Source organism: Saccopteryx leptura, chromosome 4 (genome assembly GCF_036850995.1).
Source record: "Saccopteryx leptura isolate mSacLep1 chromosome 4, mSacLep1_pri_phased_curated, whole genome shotgun sequence".
Taxonomy (NCBI): Eukaryota; Metazoa; Chordata; class Mammalia; order Chiroptera; family Emballonuridae; genus Saccopteryx; species Saccopteryx leptura.
The window spans coordinates 11,379,469-11,405,272 of record NC_089506.1 but is presented as its reverse complement, the minus strand read 5'-3'; the positions used below and the strand labels follow the sequence as shown (position 1 = coordinate 11,405,272).

The 25,804-nt window shown below is 44.0% G+C and overlaps 1 protein-coding gene across 6 annotated transcripts in view; it reads right to left on the bottom strand.

Annotated features, from left to right (window-relative positions):
- TENM3 (teneurin transmembrane protein 3) overlaps positions 1–25,804 on the bottom strand; it is a 615,102-nt gene that overhangs the window by 438,199 nt on the left and 151,099 nt on the right. For all 6 annotated transcript variants that reach the window (XM_066380117.1, XM_066380120.1, XM_066380118.1 and 3 more), the window contains exon 2: positions 4,338–4,648. In XM_066380117.1, coding sequence (XP_066236214.1) covers positions 4,338–4,569 — 232 coding nt within the window. In that variant the 5' untranslated portion in view covers positions 4,570–4,648. The remainder of the gene's footprint in view (positions 1–4,337; positions 4,649–25,804) is intronic.

Below are 25,804 nucleotides of genomic sequence, written 5' to 3'. Positions count from 1 at the left end.
CACTAGTCTTATTGGTGTTTCTTTGGTGAGTAGTAACAAGAGAAGTCACTTCTTTTCCTCTTTCTAGAATCTTGTAAAATATTTTTATCCATGAAGTTAAAGATTTTTTTCTAGGATGTGCTTTGAGCTCTGTGTGTGTGTCTGTGTGAGTGTGTGTGTGTATGTGTATGTGTGTGTATCTGTGTACTTTCTTCTTAATCTTACCTGGAACTTCATGTTCTGTTTTGAGTCACTTCTACTTGCTCTTTGAAACAATTCATTGGAATTTCATCATTGATCACCCTCTCTTGTTCAACTAATTCAACTCATGTATTATATTTCTTTAGTTTGTAGATTAGCTTTTCGCCCGAGCATTTATTGTTGGTTTTGTTGCTGTTGCCTCCCCCCCCCCCCTTTTTGGTATGTAGGTTTCTGTAAGTACTCATATATTTTTTTATTTTGTTTCAAGGTTTTGTCTCTCATCTCTGTTTCTCCTTTTCCCTAGATGATCCTGACCTGTTTGTTTTGAATGCTATCTCCTTCCTGTATGTCTGTGCCCTGAAGCTGACTGTTGCTTTCCTGGGTGCCTTAAGAAACGCAGGAAGTCCTGTAGACTCTAAGGACAAGCCTTCCTCCTCCTGACTGTCCTTAGCTGGCACTGTCGCGACACCAGGGGGGAGAAAAGCCACCTGTTTAGGTTCCTCAACCCCGATGACTAGCTGGTAAACATTTTGGGTTAAGACCGGCCCAGAGGGGTTCTTTCCAGGCTTATTGTTCTGTGGAGCCAACGTGCTCTTATTTCCAGACACCATCTCTGTTTCAAAATTCACCCTCACGGCCAACATTCCTTCTTGGAGTTGATAAACGTTCTCATTTGGTCAAAAACACTACGGGCAATGTAATTGTGCAGAGAGGAAAAAAAGAAAAATGGTCTTTTATTTTATGATTTCTCTAAAACTGTGGGGTGATCTTATGCAGCTGTTTCATAAGAAATGTGTCTCAGACCTGACAGGATAAATTCTCTTCAAGGATGAATCAAAGAAAATAGGGCCCAAGAATGCAAAACAGGTCACTGTCACCCTAACCCCGTCACACCTGCAGAGAGCTCCACAGCTGCTAGAAGAGAAACTATTTCCATCCCCAGTAAACCACATGAAGAGATTTAAAGAGAAAGAGATCTGCGTGAGATCCTGTCAAATTACGCATGACTATGAAAATGAGATCACCCCAACTTTCTAGGATCTAAAGATAACAGGGACTGAACAGGCGTCTGCCAGTCAGGAGGGCCATTAAAAATGATTAAAATTAAGTTTGATAACAGGGCATGCAATTGGTCAATAAAAATTAAAACATCCTATCTCCGGATTTGAATTCCTGAGATGGCATGAACGGGGTGGGGGTGTCTCTGCTGGTCCCTTCCTGCTGCGGAAGCTTCGTTTTCCCGTGTCACTCAAAGAGGGAGCAGACTTAGGACTGACCGGCTGCTTTCAAACCACAGGACCAGCTAAATTAGCATGCGTCTTTGGAGTTGTTTCAAAGTTCTCTGGCTACGATTAACATTTTTAATCTCTCGTTTTTATTATGGGTATGATGTCAGGAACTGTGGCAGGAAGCACATTTTGTCAATTAAATAATTAATCCCACAGCATAAAAGTCAGGGAGGAAAAATTGACATTTGTCAGGTTCAAAGAAAATGAAAGCCTGGGAGAATCTGTCACTGCGCTTGCTCGAGAAAAACATAATCTGATGGCAGCCTTTCCCTCTGCTGTTCTGGCCACAGACACCCCACACCGAGCCACAGGGAAGGAAAAGTATGGCACTTCCCCCGCCCTCATCCTCACCGACTGTCACCAAAACGCTGTCAACCGCATGTCCTAAGCACGCCCCACGCCCCTCACTTCTCTCTATCCGCACCATCCGAATGGGCTAAACTTGACGCCGATCAACCAACGGGCAAGTACTAGACTGAATTATTGTGCCTGTGTTCCACTCTGGTAACTGCACAGAGGTCAGAAGCCTGAGAGCCAGAGACAGGGGGCCTGGGTTCAAGTCCCGGCTCTGCCATGGGACTTTGGGCCTCTCCAAGCCTGGATTGTCTCAGCCTGTGACAGCAGGATGCTATTGGTGACTGGGAGGCTAAATGACAGTGCACACACTTAGCCCACTGCCAAGTGCAGTGAGGAGACAGTGCATGTTAGCTATAAGTAGCAGGACATCCCATGGATGTGTTTAAACGTTCTGATGTATGAACAGGTTGCCTGAACTGTGGCCTTTGACCTCGGCTTTGAAACCTCTTCTAGCGACCCCACCCCGTTGCTCCTGACAAGCAACATCTACCCCCACCACGTGCCTTGCTCGCTGTCCTCCTGCCTGTGGAGACGCCGGAACTTAAGTTCTTAGGGGACCAAACAGCACCACTCCTCAGCGCCTTCCAAGCCCAGGACAGGATGGGAGAGATGGTATTGCCATGACATCCACAACTGGCTCGGCACCGGAGTAACGCTGCCTAGGAGGTGACAATTTCAGCTCGCTATTTTTAGCCTGTTTAAGCGTCCTTCACTCTGGCAGACTGAAAGCTTGCTTGGGTGGAGAGGTCTCTTCCCAGTCCACCAGACCTCACCTGCTTGTTTGTCTAATAGTCTTCCACAGTGTGCGTGTGTGTGTGTGTGTGTGTGTGTGTGTGTGTGTGTGTTTTGACAATTGAGCACTAAACACTGTTTTTGTTACAAAAAGCAAGACTGTTTACACTGGGTTCAGATTGCATGTGTGTACTCTGATGATCTACATTGGCTTGTAGACAATATAAAAGTAAAATATGGATTCAGAATTATAGTACATTATACAATGAACTAAAAAGTCCATTAAACAAGATCTCAGATATGTGCTCTATATCTTCCCTTAAATCTGGATTAAAAATCTTAAACTGTTTTTCCCCCTTTCCTAAAGTTTGATATCTGTAATTAAGGCATGCTTTAGGGGAGAAAAAAAATTCACCCGTTAGCAAATCAAATGCGCCTGCTTTGATGTGAGCCAGTTTGGGTGAGCGAACGCTACTTCAATCTGGGTAGGAAGACTCTTCCCACGATGCAGGGAGGGAAAGAAGAACCATGGAAAATTCTCAAACTTTTGAATGATTTATTGCATTATTACTTTTTCTTAAATCTGTGTCTGCCCAATAGTAAACTGTTAGTCACACTGTCTATAAGGTGATTGGAAAAGGAAGAATATATTCTTTATTTTTGAAGTTTAAATTACTTTTGTTCATTCCCTGATTAAATTAGCTAAGGAATGCTAAGTTCTATGTAAATTGGCTGTGCAATACCAGTCTGAGAGGATTTTATTTTATTTTTGAGAGAGGAAGGGAGTGGGGGAGTGGGGGGTGGAAGAGAGGGAGAGAGGGGGAGAGAGAGGAAGAGAGAGAGAGAAGCATCAACTTATTGATTCACTTAGTTGTGCCATCCATTGCTTCTCATATGTGCTCTGACCAGGGCTCCAACCAGCAACCTCTGTGCTCCAAGTTGATGCTCTATCCACTGCACCAGCGGCCAGGGGAAGATTTTATTTTTATTAGTAGTAATCTTGCCCACAGCTCAAGACTGTATTAGAAGAAACAAAATATAACTGCATATACCCTAATTTAAATTAAGCTACTGTCTCAAAGCGTGGAAATAAAGTTTGGGATAATGAAGTAAAGTTACAGAAATCACTGATGAAATATGAAGGCAGAGAACAGAGTGTTAAACTGTTCACCAAATATATGTAACTGACCAAACTGTAATGGATTATATTATGGGAAACATGGATGCGTTAAGATATAACCTTAATGTCCCAGACTGCCTGGGAGAGAGAAAGTGGGACCCCTCCCAGCAGGCTCCTGTGTAAACACACAGACACCCACAGCTGGGCAGGGCGGGGCACGGAGATGCTCTAAGAGGAATTCTTCCTTTCTTACGGGGGAGAGGCCCGGTTCCTCCGCGATAGCTTCTGTTCTCTTTGCACCGGCTCGAACTACGGAAACATGTTTGTGAGCACCCTCACGAGACTGTAAGAAAGTCTGAGACCAGGTTTCAAGTTCACGCACAAACACTGGGGCCAGGTGCAGAGTCACGGACCGCCCATACAAAATGTGGCGTTGTGGTCCCCGTGCCCGGGCATCACTGTGCCCCCAGGTGGCTTTCTACCTCTAGTCTGTAAGAGTGAGTATCGACCGTCTCAAAATCTGAGTCTAGAGGATAGGACATCCACCTAAGAAGATAATCATGTCACCTTTCGAGATGCAGAGTGGGGGGGCGGGCAGTGAGAGCTCAAAGTCAGCCTTCTGTGCGCCAGCCTGGCTTTCCGGGAACAGGGCGACCTACCTTGTCTGGCGTACTCATCCGCCTCCCGGTGCACCAGGTCCTTGACTCGGTTTCCGTACAGCAGCCGGGAGGAGTCGTGGTCGAAAGCCTTCAGGGTCTCGCTGGAGCTGTAGGACTTCTGCGTGGGCACCCTACAGTCGTCGGTGTCGGCTGAGGAGTTGGTGTGCCGCCGCTCCTTCTCCCGTCTGCTCTTGGTCAGCGAGCAGTACGGCCTCCGCTCCTTCACCTCCATGCCTCATGCCGTCTGGGGGCGCATGGGTCCGGGCGGGCGCGGGGGCGGGCGGCTCAGGGGGCGGCTCTCACGTGCTTCTCTGCCAAGAGAGAAAAGGTGGGCGTGACGTCAGCAGAACATTCACCCCCAAACTGACCACAGCTTGTGCAGCCCGGAGCAGGGTGGCCAGGACCAGCATCGCTAGCTTGAGGAACTGGCTTTCAGCAAGAACAGACGGTCCGCGCCACCCGCGTCAATTACCCTGGATTACTACGCACTGAGGCACATTGTCTGTTAATGAGAGTTATTATGGGAGCCTGTGTAAGCTATCATACCTGGTTTTCATATTAACACACACACACACACACACACATACACACACACACACACACACACACGCCAACGAACTTCTGCTCCAGAGCAGATTGGACTCCAGAAGTCAGCTTAAACTTGGCCTCGATACCTTGCTGAAAGTTTCCACAGTGGAAAAGGTTTATCTTATAGCATTTCCTTCCTTCATAAATACATTCGCTTTCTTTTTCTTATGAAAACATATACATACTATTTTCATTTCTTTTTCAAAAAAGCAGGAACAAATTGGGAGCAGAAACTCTTGTCAAATGCACTGAACATTTTATTATTTTTTATATGACGTTCATGTCTCAAGGACCAACATGTCCTGAATTGTGGGAAAAAGCTGATCCTTCTCTCCTAATCTCCTTAAAAATGCATTTTCCTCTCTAGGAAATGCATTCAATCAGCCTTATCTCCATAGTTAGGGCAGTTCAAATGGCTAATGTGCTGGGGTAATTTCTTGCAACTGCCAGTAGCGGGGAGTTGGAGGGAGCAGGGCGCTGTGCTTCTCTGTGGAGCAAACTCTCCTTTTCCCAATTTGCTGAACCGACAGGGGCAGGGGTGGAGAGACTTGGGGCCCAACAGAGGGGCCCTGGCCTAGCTGGTGGCATTTTCTGCGGCCCTCCTTTGTCTTTACTCTTCCTCATTTTGTCTTTCCTTTTCATCTGAAGCTCCCTGGAGGCACCTGCTTCTTTCCTAAGGTCACTTTTTCCATGAGCGACTCCATAACCTTTTTGAAACAAATGATTGCTGGTGGCCTCGGGTCTTCTCTCCGGCTCTGCATCCTCAGGGCGGTGACTTCCACTTAGATCTTTTATTCCCAGCGGTGGAGTCCTTTCTCCCCAAAAGTCCCCTCTCCCTCCTCTTCATCCCGGGAAGTGGTCATACCTGTCACCCTGCTCTGACACCGTGCTTTCAGCGTGGGGTCATGCAGTGGCCTCTCCCCCGCGGGCTCAGCTGACCCCTACGCTGTCTGTCACGAGCCTCGACTGTCTGTCTCTGAGCAACATTACAAGGTCTACATCTTTCATGTCCAAGTGTTTGCCCTCTCCATCCAGCTATAAGAAGAATGGCCCAACTCTCTGAGCTGGAATGGTCACAGCGGTCCTGAGCCTCTGCCTTGGAAATGGTAAACTGCACCTCCTGCTAGGTCTTCAACCAAACTAGCCCCTTTCCTGTTCACATTGCCCGGAATGGGTGACCTCGCGCGGGCGGTCACTCTGCTATTCAATTGAACTGTGCTGTCAAGAGCAGTTCTTAATATTTTAGCTTGGTTGCTGAGATGTATCTTGACTTCTCTACCTTTTTCTTCTATTCCATAAATATAATTTAAAAAAAAATAATACCCAGTGACCCCTTCTGGCCTATTACTCGCATTCTTCTCTTTCTAAATTCTTCTAAGAGCTCTGAATAGAAATTAGATTTCTAGATATTGGGATCCTAGCTTTCCTTTCAGTTTAAGACATTAATTAATTTTAAGGTATGGTGACAAGACAATATTTATACAATAGGATTAAAACAACAACGCACCAATTCACCATTTTTATTCTAGCAAACAAGTTGCTTTAGACAAATATTTATTGAATGACAATTACATGCTAGGGTTTCTTCTATTGCTGAGGACACACATTGAATAAAGCAAGGTCCCTGTGCCCATGGAGTGTACATTTAGTGGGGCTAACAAGTACTTTCTAACAGAATGAGTAAATATGTCTGAGTGCAATGAAAATCTTGTTCCAAAGTGGCCCTCATCCCATTGGCTGAAAGTCCACACAGACCCTCATACTAAATGATCATCAAAAAGCTCTTGAGTGACTAGAAAAATACTATAACTCAAGCATTTTTAGGAACAGAGCTTTGGGATTTGAGATCATTATAAAAGTTCCATTTTTTTTTTGTCTCAAGTTGACACCTATTTTAAAAGAAGTGTTTCTATATATACACTTATGTGTGCATTTTTTAAACTTTAAAAATTAACTGATCAAAGCAAGAGAAAATTGTGTTGTGTTTTTTTTGGTTGGTTTTTTTTTTTTTGCTGCTGCTGCAGTTTCACTTGAATTAGTTAGAACAGTCACTGACTGGGAAATTCTAGTCTGTGGGCCAAACCTGATCCGTTACCTGTTTCTGTAAATAAAGTTTTATGAACACAGCACATGCATTTCTCTATGCATTGTCCTTGTTGTGTCCATCTACAAAGACAGAATCGGGTGGTTGTAACAGAGATGACAGTAAATTGAATTGTGCCTCCCAAAATTATGTGTTGAAGTCTTAACCTCTAGTATCTGTGTATGTAACTTTATCTGGAAATATGGCCTTTGAAGTTATAATCAAGTTAAGCTGAGGTCATACTGGATTAGGGTGAGTCCTAAACCCAATGACTGGTATGATTATAAGAGACAGAAGAGGGAGATTCGGACACAGAGACACACAGACAGACGGGGATGTGGGCAGCGTGAGGCCCGAGGCAGAGACTGGTGGATGCAGCTACAAGCCAAGGAAGGCCAAGAGTTGCCAACCACCATCAGAAGCTGAGAGACTCACGGAATAGATTCTTCCCTAGAACTTCAGAGAGAGAGAGTGCCCTGCCAACACCTTGATTTCATCCTTCTAGCCTTCAGGACTGAAAGAATCAATTTTGGTTGTTTAAAACAACCAAGTGTGTGATCATTTGTGACTTGAGCCATAGGAAGCTAAAACAGGGACCTGAGTGCCCGCCAAATCTAAATCATATATTCTCTGGGTCTTTATAGAAAAATGTGCCAATGTCTGTGTTAGATAGACTATGCATATTTTCATTCTGTCTTTATTTGTCCCTTTGGATCTATGAATTTTAAGAGTATTCTGTTTTTCATATAGTTCATGATGCCGTTTTACAATCTTTCCCATTAGATAACCAATAAGTTCTTTAACAAAGTAATATGAACACATATCATCACTAGTAAAGATGCATCCTCATGGTGATATTATGAAGATTTACAAATCAATAACAATATGATGTTAAAAACTAGTGATGAAAAGATAATGTTAGGTACTCTCGAGCTTTATAGAACATCGCTAGCGCCAAATATCTGAGTTTTCTTTATTTGTGAAGCAATTCTAAAGTGCCATGATAAATTAAGATACAGTGTTCAAAATAAACCATCAAAGGCGAAGACATTTTGATCATAGGATTTCAAACACTATACAAAGTCCTTTGCATCTGTCTTTCCATTTTTGTACATCATTCAAACTCTTCAAGGATTTAATCTGCACTGTAATATGTCTGCAACCAGTGATTTCCCTCTGATAGAAGTCAGTGAGTTCAATACGACTTCAAAGGGCAGTTCTCTGCGTTCTCTCCCGCACTCCAGGCTGAATATGGAAGTTAAAAAATGCAGCTGCTTATCTAGCACTGAATTGTTGGGGCCCTTAGACGACACTGCATAGCCCTACATCAAAAAGAGGGTCACGGAGGGAGGCTAGTTAGCATAAAGCACTCCATGCATAGGACCTTAGCTTCATTCATGGGCAGGGCTTTTGAAAAATAAGGAAAGTATTAGGAAGAGAGTTGACCAAATACTTTTTTTGAGAGAGAGAGGGGGTGGGGGAGGGAGACAGGAACACTGAGCTGTTCCTGTATGTACCCTGACTGGGGAATTGAACTGGCAACCTCTGTGCTCTGGGACGATGCTCTAAGTAACCGAGCTATCTGGCCAGGACTTAATTTTTTCTTTTTTTATAGAGACAGAGAGAGGAAGGGGGGTGGGAGGGGAGGGAAAGCATTCATTTGTTGTTCCACTCAATCGTGCACTTACTGGTTGCTTCCTGTGTGTGCTCTGAACAGGGATTGAATCCACAACCTTGTCATTTCGGGACGATGCTCTTAACTGACTGAGCTAACTGGCCAGGGCCAACCAAACACTTTTGATTGAACTGGCTACAAGAATATGACAATATCAAACTGACTTGGTTAGTTTTTATTAGCTCCTTGAAAAACAACTCAGTAAAAACCATAACACTTTTTAAGAAAACACAGCTGGTCATAAAGCAAATTCCATTATATGGCTATTTGTCTTTTCTTAAACTCCTGCAATGTATTTGATTGACTAAAAGGGTGGCCAGGCGGCCCCTGATTTGGGGACACTAGACTTTGGGTGATCACATTCTCTATTTGAGCTATATTATTTAAACATGCTTTGAAACTTGGCTAGAGAACTTGACATTATTACATTGTTTCATAACATGATCCTAATTCCAAAGAAACATTTTAAAATGGCACCGGAGGAAGTAATCTGATTTTACTTGGACTCTCTCTGTCTTTAAAATCTTTGATTTAAATTTATCAGGCCTATGATAAACATGCCTAAAATCATCTGTACTTCAAAAATTCCATGAGCTTATGTGTTTATCTAGCAACTGAAATGAAAACAAGCATCCAAACCGAAAGGATTAAATAATCTTTTGGTTGCTATCATTCATGCCTCTCTTCTTTAAAAAAATTTTTTTGTAAGAATTACACATTTCTTGTTGTTATTCTGAAAAACTTCTGCATACACTGTCCTCCTAACTTCATTATAGTTTGGAAGAGACCTCACAAAAGAATAATCAGACTTTAGAGAAACACTAATTTACTCCCAATACAACTCACAATTGTAAACCTACATTTGCTCCACCCTGTATTTTAAAAATCTAAATTTTTTTATACACAATACTAAGACAATTTTTCCTTTTGTTATGCAAAACTCATGTTTTCCTTAATAAGTTAGTATTGATGATTTATTACCAATTATGCTAATCAAACAGTAAATACAACTTTGTACATCATAAGAATTTCAAAGTGTTTTCTTTCTTAAATAGTGAGCTTGACCATAAGAGAAAATCAATTGCTATTGTTCATTTTAGGAAAAATTTTGTTTTCTGAGGCAAATGTACAAATCAGAGTGTTGAAATAATTAAGCACAAAAATAAAATCATATTATGGTGCTGTTTTTTGTTTTTGTTTTTTTTTTTGGAATGCTAAACTCAAGCATATGTAAAGTTTGAGCTTATATTTTCCTTTCAAGGTTTTATCTATTGATTTTTTGTTTTTTAGAGAGGAGAGAGAGAGAAAGGAGGGGGGAGCAGGAAGCATCAACTCATAGTAGTTGCTTCCTGTATGTGCCTTGACCGGGCAAGCCCGGGGTTTCTAAGCAGAGAACTCAGTGTTTTAGGTCAACACTATATCCACTATGCCACTATAGGTCAGGCCGAGCTTACATGTTTCAAACAGAAGAATGGAAGTAAATTTAGCTGTTGTGTTTAAGGCACAAAGTGAAGACATAAAACTGAAAAGAAACGTAGGGGAAGAGAGTCTAATATGAGTAACAACAGTGATGATTGTTGAGAAAATACAGGTAAAGAGAAAAATAAACATAGTAAATACTGAGTGGTTGATAAGGATAAAGTAAGGCGGGTTGTTTTCCTTAAACATGACAGGAAGTAAGAGATCATTTGACAGTGATGCCAATAAAGAAAGAGGTCAACTTCTGTTTCCAGACAAGATGGCAAAACAAAAAATTGGATGTACCCTCCTGTCTGAATAGTAACAACAACAAAATGCATGACACACACTTTCAAGACATTTACATGAACTACTGAAGGATAGTGAACCTTGAGAAATGGGAAACTCACAAGATCAGCCCCTGATGATGACCCTTGGTCACTTCCTTGAGAGAATTTCCAGGCTATAGCACAGGGAGAAGGACTGTGCAAAGAGCCCAGCAGAGTTCCTAAGCCAGAGAGACCACGCGGGAAGTCTGGTAGACCAGATGATCAGGATTTGCAGGGCCAAGTGTTGGAGAAAAGAAAGCTGTGTGGAGAACAAGCTGTGGAAGTCTGCGGAGGGTCCTTCTTGTGGACTCAGCACAATAATGATCAGCACATGTGTGTGAGGAGATGGCTGGAGGCCAGGGAGAGGATGATTTGAAAGGATCACAGTGGAGTTTCTCAACCGCAGCATTACTGACAGTTTAGATGAAACAATTCCTTTTTGCTGGGGGCTCTCCTCTAGTAGGATGCTTAGCGGCATTCCTCACCTCTACCTACGAGAATCTGACAGCGCCCCAAGTCATCTCAATCTCCAGCCATTACCACCTGGACTCCGAAGGCAAAACCGACCCATAAAAACAAAAACTGACCCATAAAGGACCACTGAATGACAGGGAGCAGTACATCCAGAGCTCACACAGGCCAAGAACACCATATCTTCCCATGAGCCAGGCTGGGGAAAAAATTTTCTCATAATGTATTAGGCAATGAACTCAGAAAGGTCTCATCTTGGTCGTAGGGAATAATTAGCACTAGAATAACCATGGTTCTGGTCCGATCTAAAAGTCTTAAACTCAAGACCAGAAAGGGGCAAACTGTTTCCAAGCAGTTTAACTGTCCCAGACAAAGCTCAAGAATAGAACAGGAGTACCAAAGTAGCCAGCACTCAACATGGTAAAACTCACAATGCCGGTCACCCCATCAAAGATTAGTGGGCATGCCAAGAGGCAGGAAAACCATGAGGAAAAATCAGTCACTTGGAACTGATACGGGTGTTCGCGTGAATAGACAAGGATACGAAAACAGTTATAAATATACTCTGTATGTTCATATAATTAAAGGAAGACACTGGAGACATAAAAAGAAGACCCAAATCAAACTTCTAGAGATGGAACTACCACGTTGGAGGTAAAAATGCACAGAGTGGGGTGACTGGCAGATTAGAAATTGCAACTAGAAGAAAAGCTTAAAGAATTAAAGATACAGTCACAGAAACTACACAAAATGAAGCACTGAGAAAGAATAAATAAGTAAATGAGATGTGGGACTCCCTCAAGAAGACAATATAGATATAATTCCAGGCCCTGAAGGGAAAACACAGAGAAAAGTGAACATAAAAAAAGTTTGAAAAAAATAATAATAACTGAAAAACTCTCAAATTGGACAAAACACTACAAACCCACAGATGCCAGAATGTCACTAAACCCCCAGAATGTCACTAAACCCCAAGCACAGAAATAAATAAAAAAAACAAATAAAATTACACAGAGGCATTTGATTCTCAAGTTTTAAAACCAACCATTAAAATATCTGAAAAGCAGAGACAGGAAAAAGGCATATTATATAGAGGAGTTTCTCACTGGAAACAATGCAGGCAAGACCACAGTAGAGAAACATCTTTGAAGTACTGAAAAAATAAAAGATCATCTTAGACCCCTGGTCGGCAAACTGCGGCTCGCGAGCCACATGTGGCTCTTTGGCCCCTTGAGTGTGGCTCTTCCACAAAATAGCACGTACGGGCGCTACCTCGATGAGGAATGTACCTACCTATATAGTTTAAGTTTAAAAAATTTGGCTCTCAAAAGAAATTTCAGTCGTTGTACTGTTGATATTTGGCTCTGTTGACTATTGAGTTTGCCGACCACTACCCCAGACATCTATACCCAGCGAAATTATCTCTCAAAATGAAGGCACAATAACTACCTTTTCAGACATAGTGAATTGACCATCAGTTCTCTCATTACTAGAGATGTGATGCAAGCCATAAAGGGTTTCCTCTAGGCAGGAGGAAAATGACACGGGACAGCAATACAGACCTACATGAAGGAACGAACAGCCCTGGACGTGGTAGCTACATACTGAAATGTGTAAGATATTGTTCTCATTATATAAATCTCTTTAAAAGATAGATGGCCACTTAAAGAAAATCATTGTTAGGCCACCATAACATATGTGTGACATATGTATTTTGTAACATATGTGTGACTAAAATGAATTGCAACAGTAGCCTAAAGGAAGGAAGTGGAGAGATAGAAGTATACGCTACTGTAAGGTTTTTATACTCTGTGTGAAGTGGTATAATACCACCTCAAGGTAGACTGTGTCACACTAAAGGTATCGTACTTTAAACACTTAAAGCAACCACCAAAATAAAGCAAAAAGCACTAATCAGCCAACAACAAAAGAAATAATGGGATCATAAGAAAATGGAAGGATAAAAACTATTCAATCAATCCAGGGACGGTAGGAAAAGAGGAACAAAGAACATACAGGGCCAACCGAGTGTAAGTATCAAGATGATAGACTTAAACCTAGCTGGGCCAATAACCATTTTAAATGGAGAAGGTTTGAATGCTCAGTTAATTCAGAGATTTTCAGATTGAATAATATATATATAATATATATATAATTATATAAATATATACTATATAAATATATTGTATAATAATATCTATATATAATGATATATATCTAATATATATATATTTATATATGTTGCTTCCAAGAAACATAGTTAAATATAAAGACGCAGCATGTTAAAAGAAGACCCAGCCTCGATGGCCAATGCTAACAGGGTTGGGGCAGAGGGAGCAAGGGGCGATGAGGCCAGGAAGCCCTTGAGGGCCAGAGGCAGAGCTGCACAGGGCCGGCCAGCAGTTTCTTCATGTTCCAGCATAGCGGGTGACTACTGGACAGGCTGGAACGGGACACTGGCAGGACCAGTCGCATTTCCAATTGGGCAGGCACTCTCTGGCTGAAGTGTGGAGGGCAGGGAGGAAGTAGGTCTGGAGCAGAAGCAGGAGAATTTATAGGCAGGTTTTTGGTTTTTCTGTTTGTTTTTGCAGATGTCTAGGCAAGGTATCTTGTACTAGGGAGCCTGCAATGCGCTGGAGAGTTGGAGAAGTGGATGGATGGGTGGGCGGGGAGCTGGGAAGTGTGGTCAGCAGGACTGTGATGGGCAGAGAGGCGTGGGAGGAGGAGAACGGAGCATGACCACCAGGGGGCGGGCTTGAGCATGCGGGTGAGATGGGTACAGAGGGCCACCTACTGAGACAGGGAGCTGGAGGCTAGTCTTCAACTGTGTCTAATGCACACTCCCAATTCGCGCTTTGCTTTCATTTGAATCATGTATCAAGCAGCAATATTCTTTGTGAAAACTAGAAAATACAAATAAGTGCCCCCAAACTATTAAAAAGATTGCATACAACATTTTTCAGATTTTTTTTCTATGTATATGTGTGTAAATATATGTGTCATATATAGGTATATATTTAATATGGATGATCTTGAAACCCATTTTTACTTAACATATTGTGAACATTTTCATGTAAGTATAGATATTTATGTCTTTAATGAATAATAAATAGGAAGCTTATTGTTTTAAAATGCAAAATTTTCCTCCATTCTTTATTACGAATAGCAAATAGGCAAACTTTGATCATGAAACAAATAGCGGCATATACTAAAATAGCTACCGAACAAGTGAATGCTGGAACATTTTTAATTGGAAAATATATAGAACAGTGCCTCGGGCTAAAAGAAAAGTGGCTTAAATCTGATCAAATCATTAAAAATTCTTTCAAAATTATATGTAGAAGGAAAAGAAATGGGAAGAAATAAAAAAAGAAAAATAAATACGGATAATGAGGCTAATTTACCCAGTAGTGTAAGGGGAGAATATATTCTATTATTATTATTTTTAAAATTTATTCATTTTTAGAGAGAAGAGAGAGAGGGAGAGAGAGAGAGACAGAGAGGGAGAGAGAGGAGAGAGAGACAGAGAGAGAGAAGGGGGGAGGAGCTGGAAGCATCAACTCCCATATGTGCCTTGACCAGGCAAGCCCAGGGTTTCGAACCGGCGACCTCAGCATTTCCAGGTCGACGCTTTATCCACTGTGCCACCACAGGTCAGGCTATATTCTATTATTTTAAATAATAAGTAAAGCCATTCATTTGTACAGTTTGATATTAAAAGTAAAGTTGTGTCTCCTGATAAAGTTTATGAACAATAGTAATATATATAATAGTAACATATATTAATACAGAAGTTCATAGTTACAATGGTATAAATAGCTTAAGGAGAAAGCCATAACCTCCCTATTCAGAACAGATGTCTAAGGTACCCTAGAATCTAATACAGCTGAGCCAAATGCCGCATTCTTACCTTGCAGACCTATAACGCGTAAATAATATCTCTCAGTTTGTCTGCCTGCCTGAATCAACCAATAGCCGTCATATTTATTCAAGCACTTTTATGATGAATTAAAGCAGAACCCCGAATGCAGAGGCCACCATTTTATTCACCTATGACTTGCACGAGCCAGGACTCTGAACATTTTGTCAAAAATACTACTTGGGTTAAAAGGGGAAAAAAATCAATGAAACAGTTATGTGTCATGTAGACAACACTGTGTTGACCCAAATCGCCTTCACTCTCTACTAGGTAAGGAACAACCATGGACAACTTGGATATCGTTTCATGTACTCTTCTGATGGAAAGGCATTACACAGTGTCCTGCTCCTTGCATGAGGAAATGTGAGTAACTAATACAAATTTTCAAGTCACATGACCAGAGTGGCCAAGCAGGGACCCACATTCTCAGACGGTGCCTTTCCATTTCTCTGCAAAAATGTCAGGCTGTCAGGCCTATGGAGCATCAGCTCCGAATTCAGACCTTTAGTCATACGAGAGAAATATAGAGAAGCGAGCCTTCTAGATGGCTTAGAAACAGCCACCACTTGCTCTGTCATAAAAGTGACTCAGGGAGGACCTGCTGTCAGTTGGGAATGCTGAGTGCAATGGTAGGAGCTTCTTAAATGAAGAGCTAATATTATTTCCCTAAGTGCTGGGCATATTCCTCTCTTTAAGAGTGGACATAAAAGCTCCTCAATGAATTATTAATTTCAATCTTGATTATTTATGGAGTGCTTAAATTATGCCAGGTGCTTTACATATATGACCTCACTTAATCCTCACAGCCACCTTGCTGGGTAAGAAATATAAGCCCCATTTTCACACGAGAGAACCATGGCCCGGAGAGATTCATTGACTTCTCCAAGGACACCGTCTGCAAGTCGCTGAGCAGAATTCGAACATATTTCAGTTTAATTCCAAATCTGTACTCTTAACCACTCGACTCTACTTCTAAACTTGAGAACAAAAAGGAGATTAAGGCAAAAAAAAAAAAAAAAAAAAAAAAAAGGAGAAATTAAAAGAGAAAGAAATGACAGCAAAGCGTTTGACCGTGTCAGGATGTCAACAGGTCCAGTATTTTTTTTTTTTTTTTTTGCTTTACATTGAGTGTATTGGGCGACACTGGTTAACAGAAGCACACAGGTCTCAGGTGCTTATTCTGTAACACACCATCGGTGCACGGTACTGTGTGTTCACCCCCCCCCCCATCAAGTCTCCCTCCATCACCAGGTATCTGCCCTCCACCCTTCTGCACGCCCACCCTCAGCAGTCACCACATTGCAACCAACTCCAGTACTAACCAACTCAAGAAAGGGTGTCATATTAAAATGCTCATGTCTTTGAGTGTCCAGAGATCACAGCACTGGGGAGACAAATGTGAAAGGCAAGTGAAATTCAACTGAGCAGGAGAGGTGGGGAATTCAAGGCCAAGTTCAAAAGATAAAATATATGTCCTGGAAACATTTTTAAGCTTCTTTGGGGGAAAAGACAATTAAGAACAAAATACTTGGCTGGCCTGATAAAGCTTTGACCTGTAAACACTGGGTTTGCTCCTTCAAAACCCAGGGCTTGCTTGCCCAGTCAGGACACATAGAACAAGCAACCAATGAACGGCTAGAGTGAGGCAATGACCTCTCGTTCTGCCCCCCCTGCTCTCTATGTACAAGCAATAAATAAAATCAATAAATAAAAGAGATAGGGGTTCGGAGCGCTTCACCGCGGGTTCCTGCACTTGGTTCCCACGCTGTGTGCCTTAGTTACCAAAGGAGAGTGGCTCACCGCCATCACCGCCATCTTGATTCTACCGATAGTTTTGTATGCCCCGTGTTTCTCGGAATAAACGCTTCTCTCTTACATTGTTATGTTGGTTTCCAAGCAGTTCAGAGGGAGCAGACCGCAATCCTGGGGTTGGGGAACTAACTACACCTAATCTCAGTGATTGGTTCAGGAATGGACACGTGACCCAATTCAGGCTAACTGGTCAGCTCCCAGACATGGGACTAACCTACTGGGAACGTGTCCACCTGAAACCCTCCAAAGTGGAGTTACTAATCGGGGGAAAGGAAGACAAGGAGCCTGTTTCCATTTCTGTCAATGTGTGGGAAAAGCCCGCTTGCCATTGAAGTGACATCAAAGAAAACTGACCGAAAGAGAGAGAGAGAGAGAGAGAGAGAGAGAGAGAGAGAAATAGGATTTTGAACCAATAAGTTCTTATCTTGATTTTTTAACTAAAAAAAAAAAAGTATTACTCGACTCCAACTCAGGAAGAAATACAGGACAGGTCTTTGATCAGAGAGATTCTATGTCTAAAGTCAAGTGCCACAAATTACGAGTTATATAACTTATGACCTTGGACAGGTTATTAAATTCCCTGGGATTTGGTTTCCTGTACTCCACTCTCTAAAATGCATAAGACAATATCCATTTTATAAAGATATGTTGCTGATTAAATGAAACACGATCTTAAAAGCACAGTCATCGGCACACAACATACCACGTTCTTGATAAGGACCCCTTATGCTAATTAAATTAGAAGACACTGTCCAGTGTCCAAGAATAATGTCTGTGTCGTCCGGCTTATCTGAGGAAGCTGGCATGAGAGAAACGAGTAAAAGCTATCCCTGGAGGGCTGAGAACAGGGATTATACATCTGCAGGGAAACTGGTATTTTGCTAAAGTGTTTGAATGGAATTTGAGTTTCAAATTTTTATACGCTTATTCAGAAATACTATGTCATGAAATGAGGAAAAAAAAAAAAAACATAGTTCCCATACCGATAACATCAAGATGAGTTCATCAATTTTGTTATCCAAATATTTACGTCTTGGTAGTAGAAGGCGGTAGGCAAACACAGGAAGGACTTTCAAGAGGGGCAATGAAACTGATTAAGAGTCTCCAGCTCGAAAGAACTATGTGAGGTTTATTTTAGTAACAACGAGACGGAGATCTGATAACTACCGGCAAGTATTTGGAGAGTAAGGGATAACTGCGGCCATTCATGCCTCTGAAACCCGCAGGCAGAATTACTAGAATAAACACATCCTCTGCAGACTGCCCACCAGATAGTTTTCCTCTCAGCCTGAAAAAGCCCCAAACCCGCCAAAGGCACCTTCATCGCAGACCCCTGGAGAGCAGAACATTCTGGATCCCTGCTGCAGGTGAGGGTCCGGCTCCATAGGCATCTCCCTGTGGAGTGACGAGGGAGATGGGGACCCAGAGACTCTGAACCCTACTTCCTCTTTGAAGGGCGGTGCTCTGGGGAGGACGGTTCAATTCCTGAGTGGCTCCAGGATTTCAAAACACCTTTGCGTTCAGTCCTACAGTTCAGTTTGCCCAAAGAACTCTGCAGACCCTCTGGGCTCGCCGTGCAGACAGCGGGAGCAGGGTGAGGTCTGGACCGGTCCCTAAGGGCGTGGGGAAAAGGCCCAACATTTTCACAGCTCGTCTGGCAAGCAGTCTGTGCGCTTGCTCTAGAGGATTCGATTCTCTTTAATATTTTTCTTCTTTGGTGTTTATTGTTTGCTTTTAAACAAATTTTCCTGCGACGCTATCAGGATACATAAGCATGCTTGACTTGGCACGGCCTCACCTAGGAATATGCTGTCCTGACCTCTCCCGTTGAGCCACACACCCGAATGTGCATGTGTGTGCGACCCAGCCAGACATCGTGACTTTCCGTTAGGTCTGCGGGGAGGCGAGCAGAAATGGAAGAAGTATATCCAATTAGTCAGCTGTTCTGGATCTCCTGAATGTTTCATATCATGAAGACAAATACGTGCCTGATTTACAATGTTCATAAAAAATAATGTTATGAGTCGGGTAACGCATGGCCCGGACTAGGCCAGCCTCGTCGGGGTACCCGGAGGAAGGGGCTGTGTTTGCTGGAAGGAGAACCCTCTCACTCATTGGCCCAGAGACCCGCACGTCCGTGGCCCAATCACAAACATGTCTTTTCCGTGCTGTTACTGGTGGTCACTGTAAGGTCAGGCACGAGGCTAGAATGGACCCGCGCAGTGGATAAAAGCGCGGCCTTCTCAGGTGTCGGCTGAAGCAGGACTCCTGTGGTGTGCCTCCTGACCACGGAAGGGGAGTGCGGGCGACAGTGGCTGGACAGGCATGGGGAGAAAGTCAGTTTCCTTGGTTTCCCATGAACTGCTGGCCACGCCAAGAGGCTCCAGCCACCGTGTTTCAGATACTGATGATGTTGTATCCTCAACAGTTCTCAAGAGCCACGCTTTCCAGGTGAGCTAGCAAATTGCAGCGACTCAATAAATATTAAACCACACAACAGTTTGGAGTAAGTCGATTTGGTCCGTGTTTCTTGAAGGAACGGCATTACTGAGATGCAGTAGTCACTTTGAGAACATGCGATCTAATTTTGGCTATGGTGGCTTTGCTTTAAAAGTCATTTAATGTGCTATTTATCTCATTAAAAAGTAGTTAGGGTATCAGTTTAGTTCTAGTTCTAATCCACATTCCGAGAGGATTTAAAACGTACTTGGAGCACCCGGGAAAGGACTCTAACGTACAAAACCGCCATCCTCGGGTGAGCGCTACTCTGCTTCTCCATCACCTTCCCAACCGGGCGTCGCGCCTGCACTCTGAGGCTGGGCGAAGCACTTCTGCAGCCAGGAAGAGTGGTATTTTAATACTCATTTAATTTTTGGTCCCTCTCCTTTGAACTACCAGTAGGGGGCCAATTAGCACTGATTACAATAATTATTTCGCATAATGGACACCTGTCACCTATGAACCTGAGACTACTAGCCTAATTTCATGTGAGCCACCCAACAGCAAGGACTCCGAGTTGTAATTAGCCCACACTGCACCGCCTCCCCCCCTCCCCGCCCCCCCACCCCCTTTCACAATCACCACTCCCCCCTGGGTATATACATACGTAATGATGACACCACCATGCAGGGAAGAGATCATGAACACAACGCTTTCCATGATTATTTCTGGAAAATAGCTGCCTTTCAGTGGGTTCTTTCTGCAGCATGTAGCCGTCAACATGTAATGTGGAATATATTTTAATTGCTGTGATGTAAATGAGACTTTGGGGTCATGTTAGAGAGTGTTAACTGAAAGACACAGCTAGGACTTCAGCATGCCTGCAGGCCTTTTAAATTGTTATGGAAAATTGCAGCATTCAATTGAGTAGTTTCAACACGGAGGTCCCCTAAGGGCTTATTACAGTTTGGCAACACGATGCCAATTTCAACTAATGGACATAATGCTTTCTTGCTCTCATACTTTATCTACGGACCCTGTCTAGGACGCACAACTTGAAAACCACACCACGCCACACCACGCCAGGCAGATGAAGAGCCGCCACATGATCGCGGCATGTTACCATCACGCTATCGGCAGAAGTCCTCAGGAACTGCAACGCCTTCCGCCTTCCCTCTGACGGGTCCAGAAAAGCACACGTATCAAAATAGCGGTCCGGTAGCAACAATCAGATGTGCACGGAAAATGCTCAAGTTATTATAATTAGGTTTCCCACTAAAGCGTTTTGTTATAAAAACTCTCCAAGAGATATGCATCCAGAGAATTCAAGAAAGATTCAAGTAGTAAATATCTACAAGGTTATCTTCTGACAATAAGGTAGTACTTATTAAGAGTATCATCATTTCTCAACGCTGTGATGCATGTTCTGACACTACTTTGGCTGTGAAGACCTGGTTCCTTAATGACTGGACACGGAGCAAGGATCTCCAGTGCGCACCGAGCTCTCTGTCCACCGGACACGGAGCAAGGATCTCCGGTGCGCGCAGGGCTCACTGTCCACCGGACACGGAGCAAGGATCTCCGGTGCGCGCAGGGCTCACTGTCCACCGGACACGGAGCAAGGATCTCCGGTGCGCGCAGGGCTCACTGTCCACCGGACACGGAGCAAGGATCTCCAGTGCGCACCGAGCTCTCTGTCCACCGGACACGGAGCAAGGATCTCCAGTGCGCGCAGGGCTCACTGTCCACTGAACACCGAGCAAGATCTCCAGTGCGCACAGGGCTCTCTGTCCACCGGCCACGGAGCAAGGATCTCCGGTGCACGCAGGGCTCTCTGTCCACCGGACACGGAGCAAGGATCTCCAGTGCGCGCAGGGCTCTCTGTCCACCGGACACGGAGCAAGGATCTCCAGTGTACATAGGGCTCTCTGTCCACCGGACACCGAGCAAGGATCTCCAGTGCGCGCAGGGCTCACTGTCCACCGGACACGGAGCAAGGATCTCCAGTGCTCAGAGAGCTCTCTGTCCACCGGACACGGAGCAAGGATCTCCAGTGCGCACAGGGCTCTCTGTCCACCGGACACGGAGCAAGGATCTCCAGTGCGCGCAGGGCTCACTGTCCACCGGACACGGAGCAAGGATCTCCAGTGTGCACAGGGCTCTCTGTCCACCGGACACGGAGCAAGGATCTCCAGTGTACACAGGGCTCTCTGTCCACCGGACACGGAGCAAGGATCTCCAGTGCGCACAGGGCTCTCTGTCCAGTGGACACTGAGCAAGGATCTCCAGTGTACACAGGGCTCTCTGTCCACCGGACATGGAGCAAGGATCTCCGGTGTGTGCAGGGCTCTCTGTCCAGTGGACACTGAGCAAGGATCTCCAGTGTACATAGGGCTCTCTGTCCACCGGACACGGAGCAAGGATCTCCGGTGTGTGCAGGGCTCTCTGTCCAGTGGACACTGAGCAAGGATCTCCAGTGTACATAGGGCTCTGTCCTATCAGGTGCAGACGAAGGGGGCCGTCTTTCTTCTCCTTGGGGACGAGAAGTAGAAGTCTATGAAACTTCTGGTGCTGAAGGGGATAACGAGTCAGATTCCCTGCTGCCCGACACAGCTAGACCCTCTGCTGGTGCCACATCTGAGCAGACGGCAGAATTCTCCAGAGAGAAGGCAAGAGCGGAGCCCAAAGTAGTTGTTCCTGGTTCTGCTTTAGCCGGTTCCTGCCACGCCCCTCATGGCTTGGGTCACAGGCACCTTGGTCAGACCTGTGGCACCCAGGAGCTAGTCACAGTGTTATGGGAACACCTTTCACTCCTCCTGTTCCTAAACGGCAGCAGATCGAGGATGGCAACCACTTGCTTGGAAGCCTCCAGCCAAAGGCACAAAACGGGCTCCTGAGAAGTGAGCCCCACTCTTCAAACTGGCGTTGGCTACCTCTCCCAGGCCACACACAGAGGACCTGGTGTGAACAGTTAATACTCCTGTGAGAGCTCCCCTTCCATCTGAGACGAAGGCAGAGAAGAGTGGCTTTGCAAAGCCAAGGGTGTAACCAGGGGACAGAACTAAGGCACCAACCAAGGTGTCTACGAACTCTAGTGGTAAAGGAGCATAAACTGTAGCCTAGATGTCTGTAAATGGAATGCCCTCAAAATACAGATCTGAGTCTAATAAACCTCCGCCACTTCCCTGGGGATGGCTCCTTGAAAGAACGTGTTATCAGTCTGATCACACCTCATTTCCCAGCCCGGCAAATTCTCCGCCACACTGTTCATGGCACCTTGTGAACCAGGAAATGTTTTAGTGGCATAAAAGACTCCAAACAACACTGAAAAGTCATCCGCAATATAACACGATTATTTCTACAGTAAATCAATGCCTTACGGAGTCAATAAAAGAACAAGAGCAGTTTCGGTTAATCACGCTCCATACTGGCTGGCCCTTCAGGACTGATATCTGTAAACAACCTGTTGCTTTTTTATGGCCCTGACCATTTTCCTCGTCTGTATTTTCAAGGTAGCACACTCAGATGGCTCAGTAGAAATGTATTCATGCCTGGAGCTGGCCCCACCAGGGGATGCTCAGGGCTACCCCAGCCTACCGCGTTCACAGCCAGAGCAGCTCAGCGTTTTGGACGCTATACACCTCATCAAGCTTTGTCTTCTTGGAGCAGAAAACAAACAAACAAACAAACAAACAAAGGAAAACCTTGACAAACTGAACTGAATTTGGCGGCAGCGCTACGCGTGGGCAGCATTAAGACAACGTGCAGGGTCTGAACGCAGTTGCAGGTTGGTGAGAGGGCTATGACAGCCCCACAGGTCCTCTGGGCTGTGTCCGGGCACACCGGTCTCGAGCGGTGTCACTCCACTTGCAGATCGGACACTGTTTTTGGTCACAACAATTGAGCAGCTGGAGGCACACGGGTTGTAAATGAAGTTTTCAGGTGCCATTGCTTTCTGTTCGTCCGCTCCACACTTTCAAAATTCATAGTCACCCACCCGAAAATCCGCTCTGATGTGAAGGGTCTTTGTGCCTTGCACAGAATAATCAATAATGTTTCCTGGTTTAGGTGAATGTTGATGTCCAAAAAAAAAAAAACAAAAAACCCCAAATGAGACAATAGAGTTGATCTTAATAGAAAAATAAATTATCTTAAAAAGGGGAGGGATAATATAGTATTATCCCAGGGGCGTCTCTTGCTGGCCACTCCTAGATTAGTTCATTGGCTTTCACGGCTTTTTTTTTTTTCCTTTTCCACTATTCCCTAGAGCAGGGGTCCCCAAACTTTTTTCACAGGGGGCCAGTTCACTGTGCCTCAGACCGTTGGAGGGCCGGACTATAAAAAAAAAACTATGAACAAATCCCTATGCACACTGCACATATCTTATTTTAAAGTAAAAAGACAAAACTGAAATAAATACAATATTTAAAATAAAGAACATGTAAATTTAAATCAACAAACTGACCAGTATTTCAATGGGAACTATGCTCCTCTCACTGACCACCAATGAAAGAGGTGCCCCTTCCAGAAGTGCAGCAGGGGGCCGGATAAATGGCCTCAGGGGGCCGCAAGCGGCCCGCGGGCCGTAGTTTGGGGACCCCTGCCCTAGAGAGTCTTCATACTGTATTTCAAATTTCCTTCTTGAATAATAGGAAATGATGATTTAGCAAGGAAGTTATCAAACAAAAATCACATTATAAAATTCACCTGACTCTTATTATGGTAAAACTTATATCTGGAAAAAAAAATGGTGGTGTAGAATATTCTCATTATAATCATGCAATGTAGAAACAGGAGAGGGAACCTTCAAATTAAAACTTAAATCGCTAAACATTACAATGTAGAGCTAACCTGAGAATTCTACAGTCCTGGGATGCCAGAATGTTGCCAAATAGAGACTAAACAAGTTGGAAGTACACAGCTACCATCTATTGAGCACGTCCTAAATGCTGACTTTTCATTCAGTATCTCATTTAATTTCCACAACAAACCTATGAGGCAGCTTCTTTTATTAACTTTCTTTTACAAGTGAGGAAACTCATACTCAGGGAACTTAAGTAACTAACTCAAGGTCACGCAACTGCTAAGTAGCATAGCTAGAGCTCAAACGCAGATCCGCGTGACATCAAATCTGTGCGCTGGACCACGACACAACGCCAACCGCTAGGACAAGTGCATGCAGTCACATTAGGGAAAACAGAGCGGTGGATCATATCAATTCTCTTGTTTTTACTGCGAAAGCTTTTAAGGCAAAGATGATCATCTGCATAAGTATTAGAAATATCACTCTTATGTCATAATATTGTTCAGTGGGGTTTTGGTAAAACCCTGACATCTGACAGTGCCTCGCAGAGCAGTCAGTCCACGGTGTATCCCGGCACGGTCACCAATGTGTGAAATCACCGAGTTGAAAAGTGCTTGAATATTAGAGATAATACAAATAACTTCAGCTATTCATTGTCACACTCAGTAGTGAGAAAAAATGCATATCGTCGTTTCAGCCAGGCATGTCTGAATGCAGGGCAGAGTTGTGAGAGCGGCAGGCCCCCCGGATGCGGTCGGGGTGCGTGCCGAAGCCCAAGAATGCCACAATTCACATAACTAATCACCCATAAAGCCCATTACAAACAAACACGAGGAAAAACTCATAAAGCATAGAGGGGTGATGAAATTTCCACGTCAATGACTGATAAAGTGAGATACATCAAAAGTCAACTGAACTGGAAAACTGACACCGTGAAGAGGCGCTGAGACGGGTACGCGGTCGGGCTCCTCCATTAGTCAAAGTGATGACTCTCAGCCACTCTCCATACATGGAGATTTCGGGTCCTCAGACCTGGAAGCTCAGTTCTTAATGACAGACGTCTGTCCGTTCGCACAGAAATGAGAAAGGAAGTTTCCAGAGCGGCACTCCCAGGAAGAGATGACGGTCGGACGAACCGCTCTGGGTGCCGACCTTACAGAAGCCACGGCTGGCCTTCTGTTGCAGAATTAGCCGGAAGACGCATTTATCCCACGCTCTTTACCTATTGTTTTCAGATCCAGTTTCTTGGCTTCAAGTTTTCTATCCTTTACCATTACTTTGGGCCAGCCATAATTAATGATGCTTCTATTTATTATTATTATTATTATTATTATTATTATTATTATTTTAAGGAAAAGGCATTCAGTTTTGTTAAGGGAAGAATATTGCAGGAAATAAAAAAGCTAGCTGTCACAGATTACCAAGTACCCTACACCACGTTTCTTTTAAAAGGCTCACAGCGAAGCAGAGCCACTTCCGAACGGTGGCAAATGCAAGATGTCTCAGTGCTGAATACATCGATGATGACAGGGGACAAGGACCCCACAGAGAACGACCCACAGTCAAGAGCCGACTTCACAGGAACATTCTTGACATGCCCTTCACCTTCCGCAGGCATCGGCCTAGACCAAAAAGGCCCACTCTCCTTCTACGAAGGAAAGAGATCCCGATCCCAAGTACTCTCTCTCTCTCTCTCTCCCTCCCTCTCTCTCAAAGAAAGATGGATGGCACAGGGCATTAACACGCTAAAGGCAGAAGGCAGGAGTCTGTAAGAGAATTCTAATGAAGAACCCCTTTTATTTTCTTCTTTAGAAAGATTGTCTTCTTTGCTAAGTTTATTTTTTTTTGGAAAAATAATCATTCTCTCCCCCCCCCCCCCCCCCAGGAAT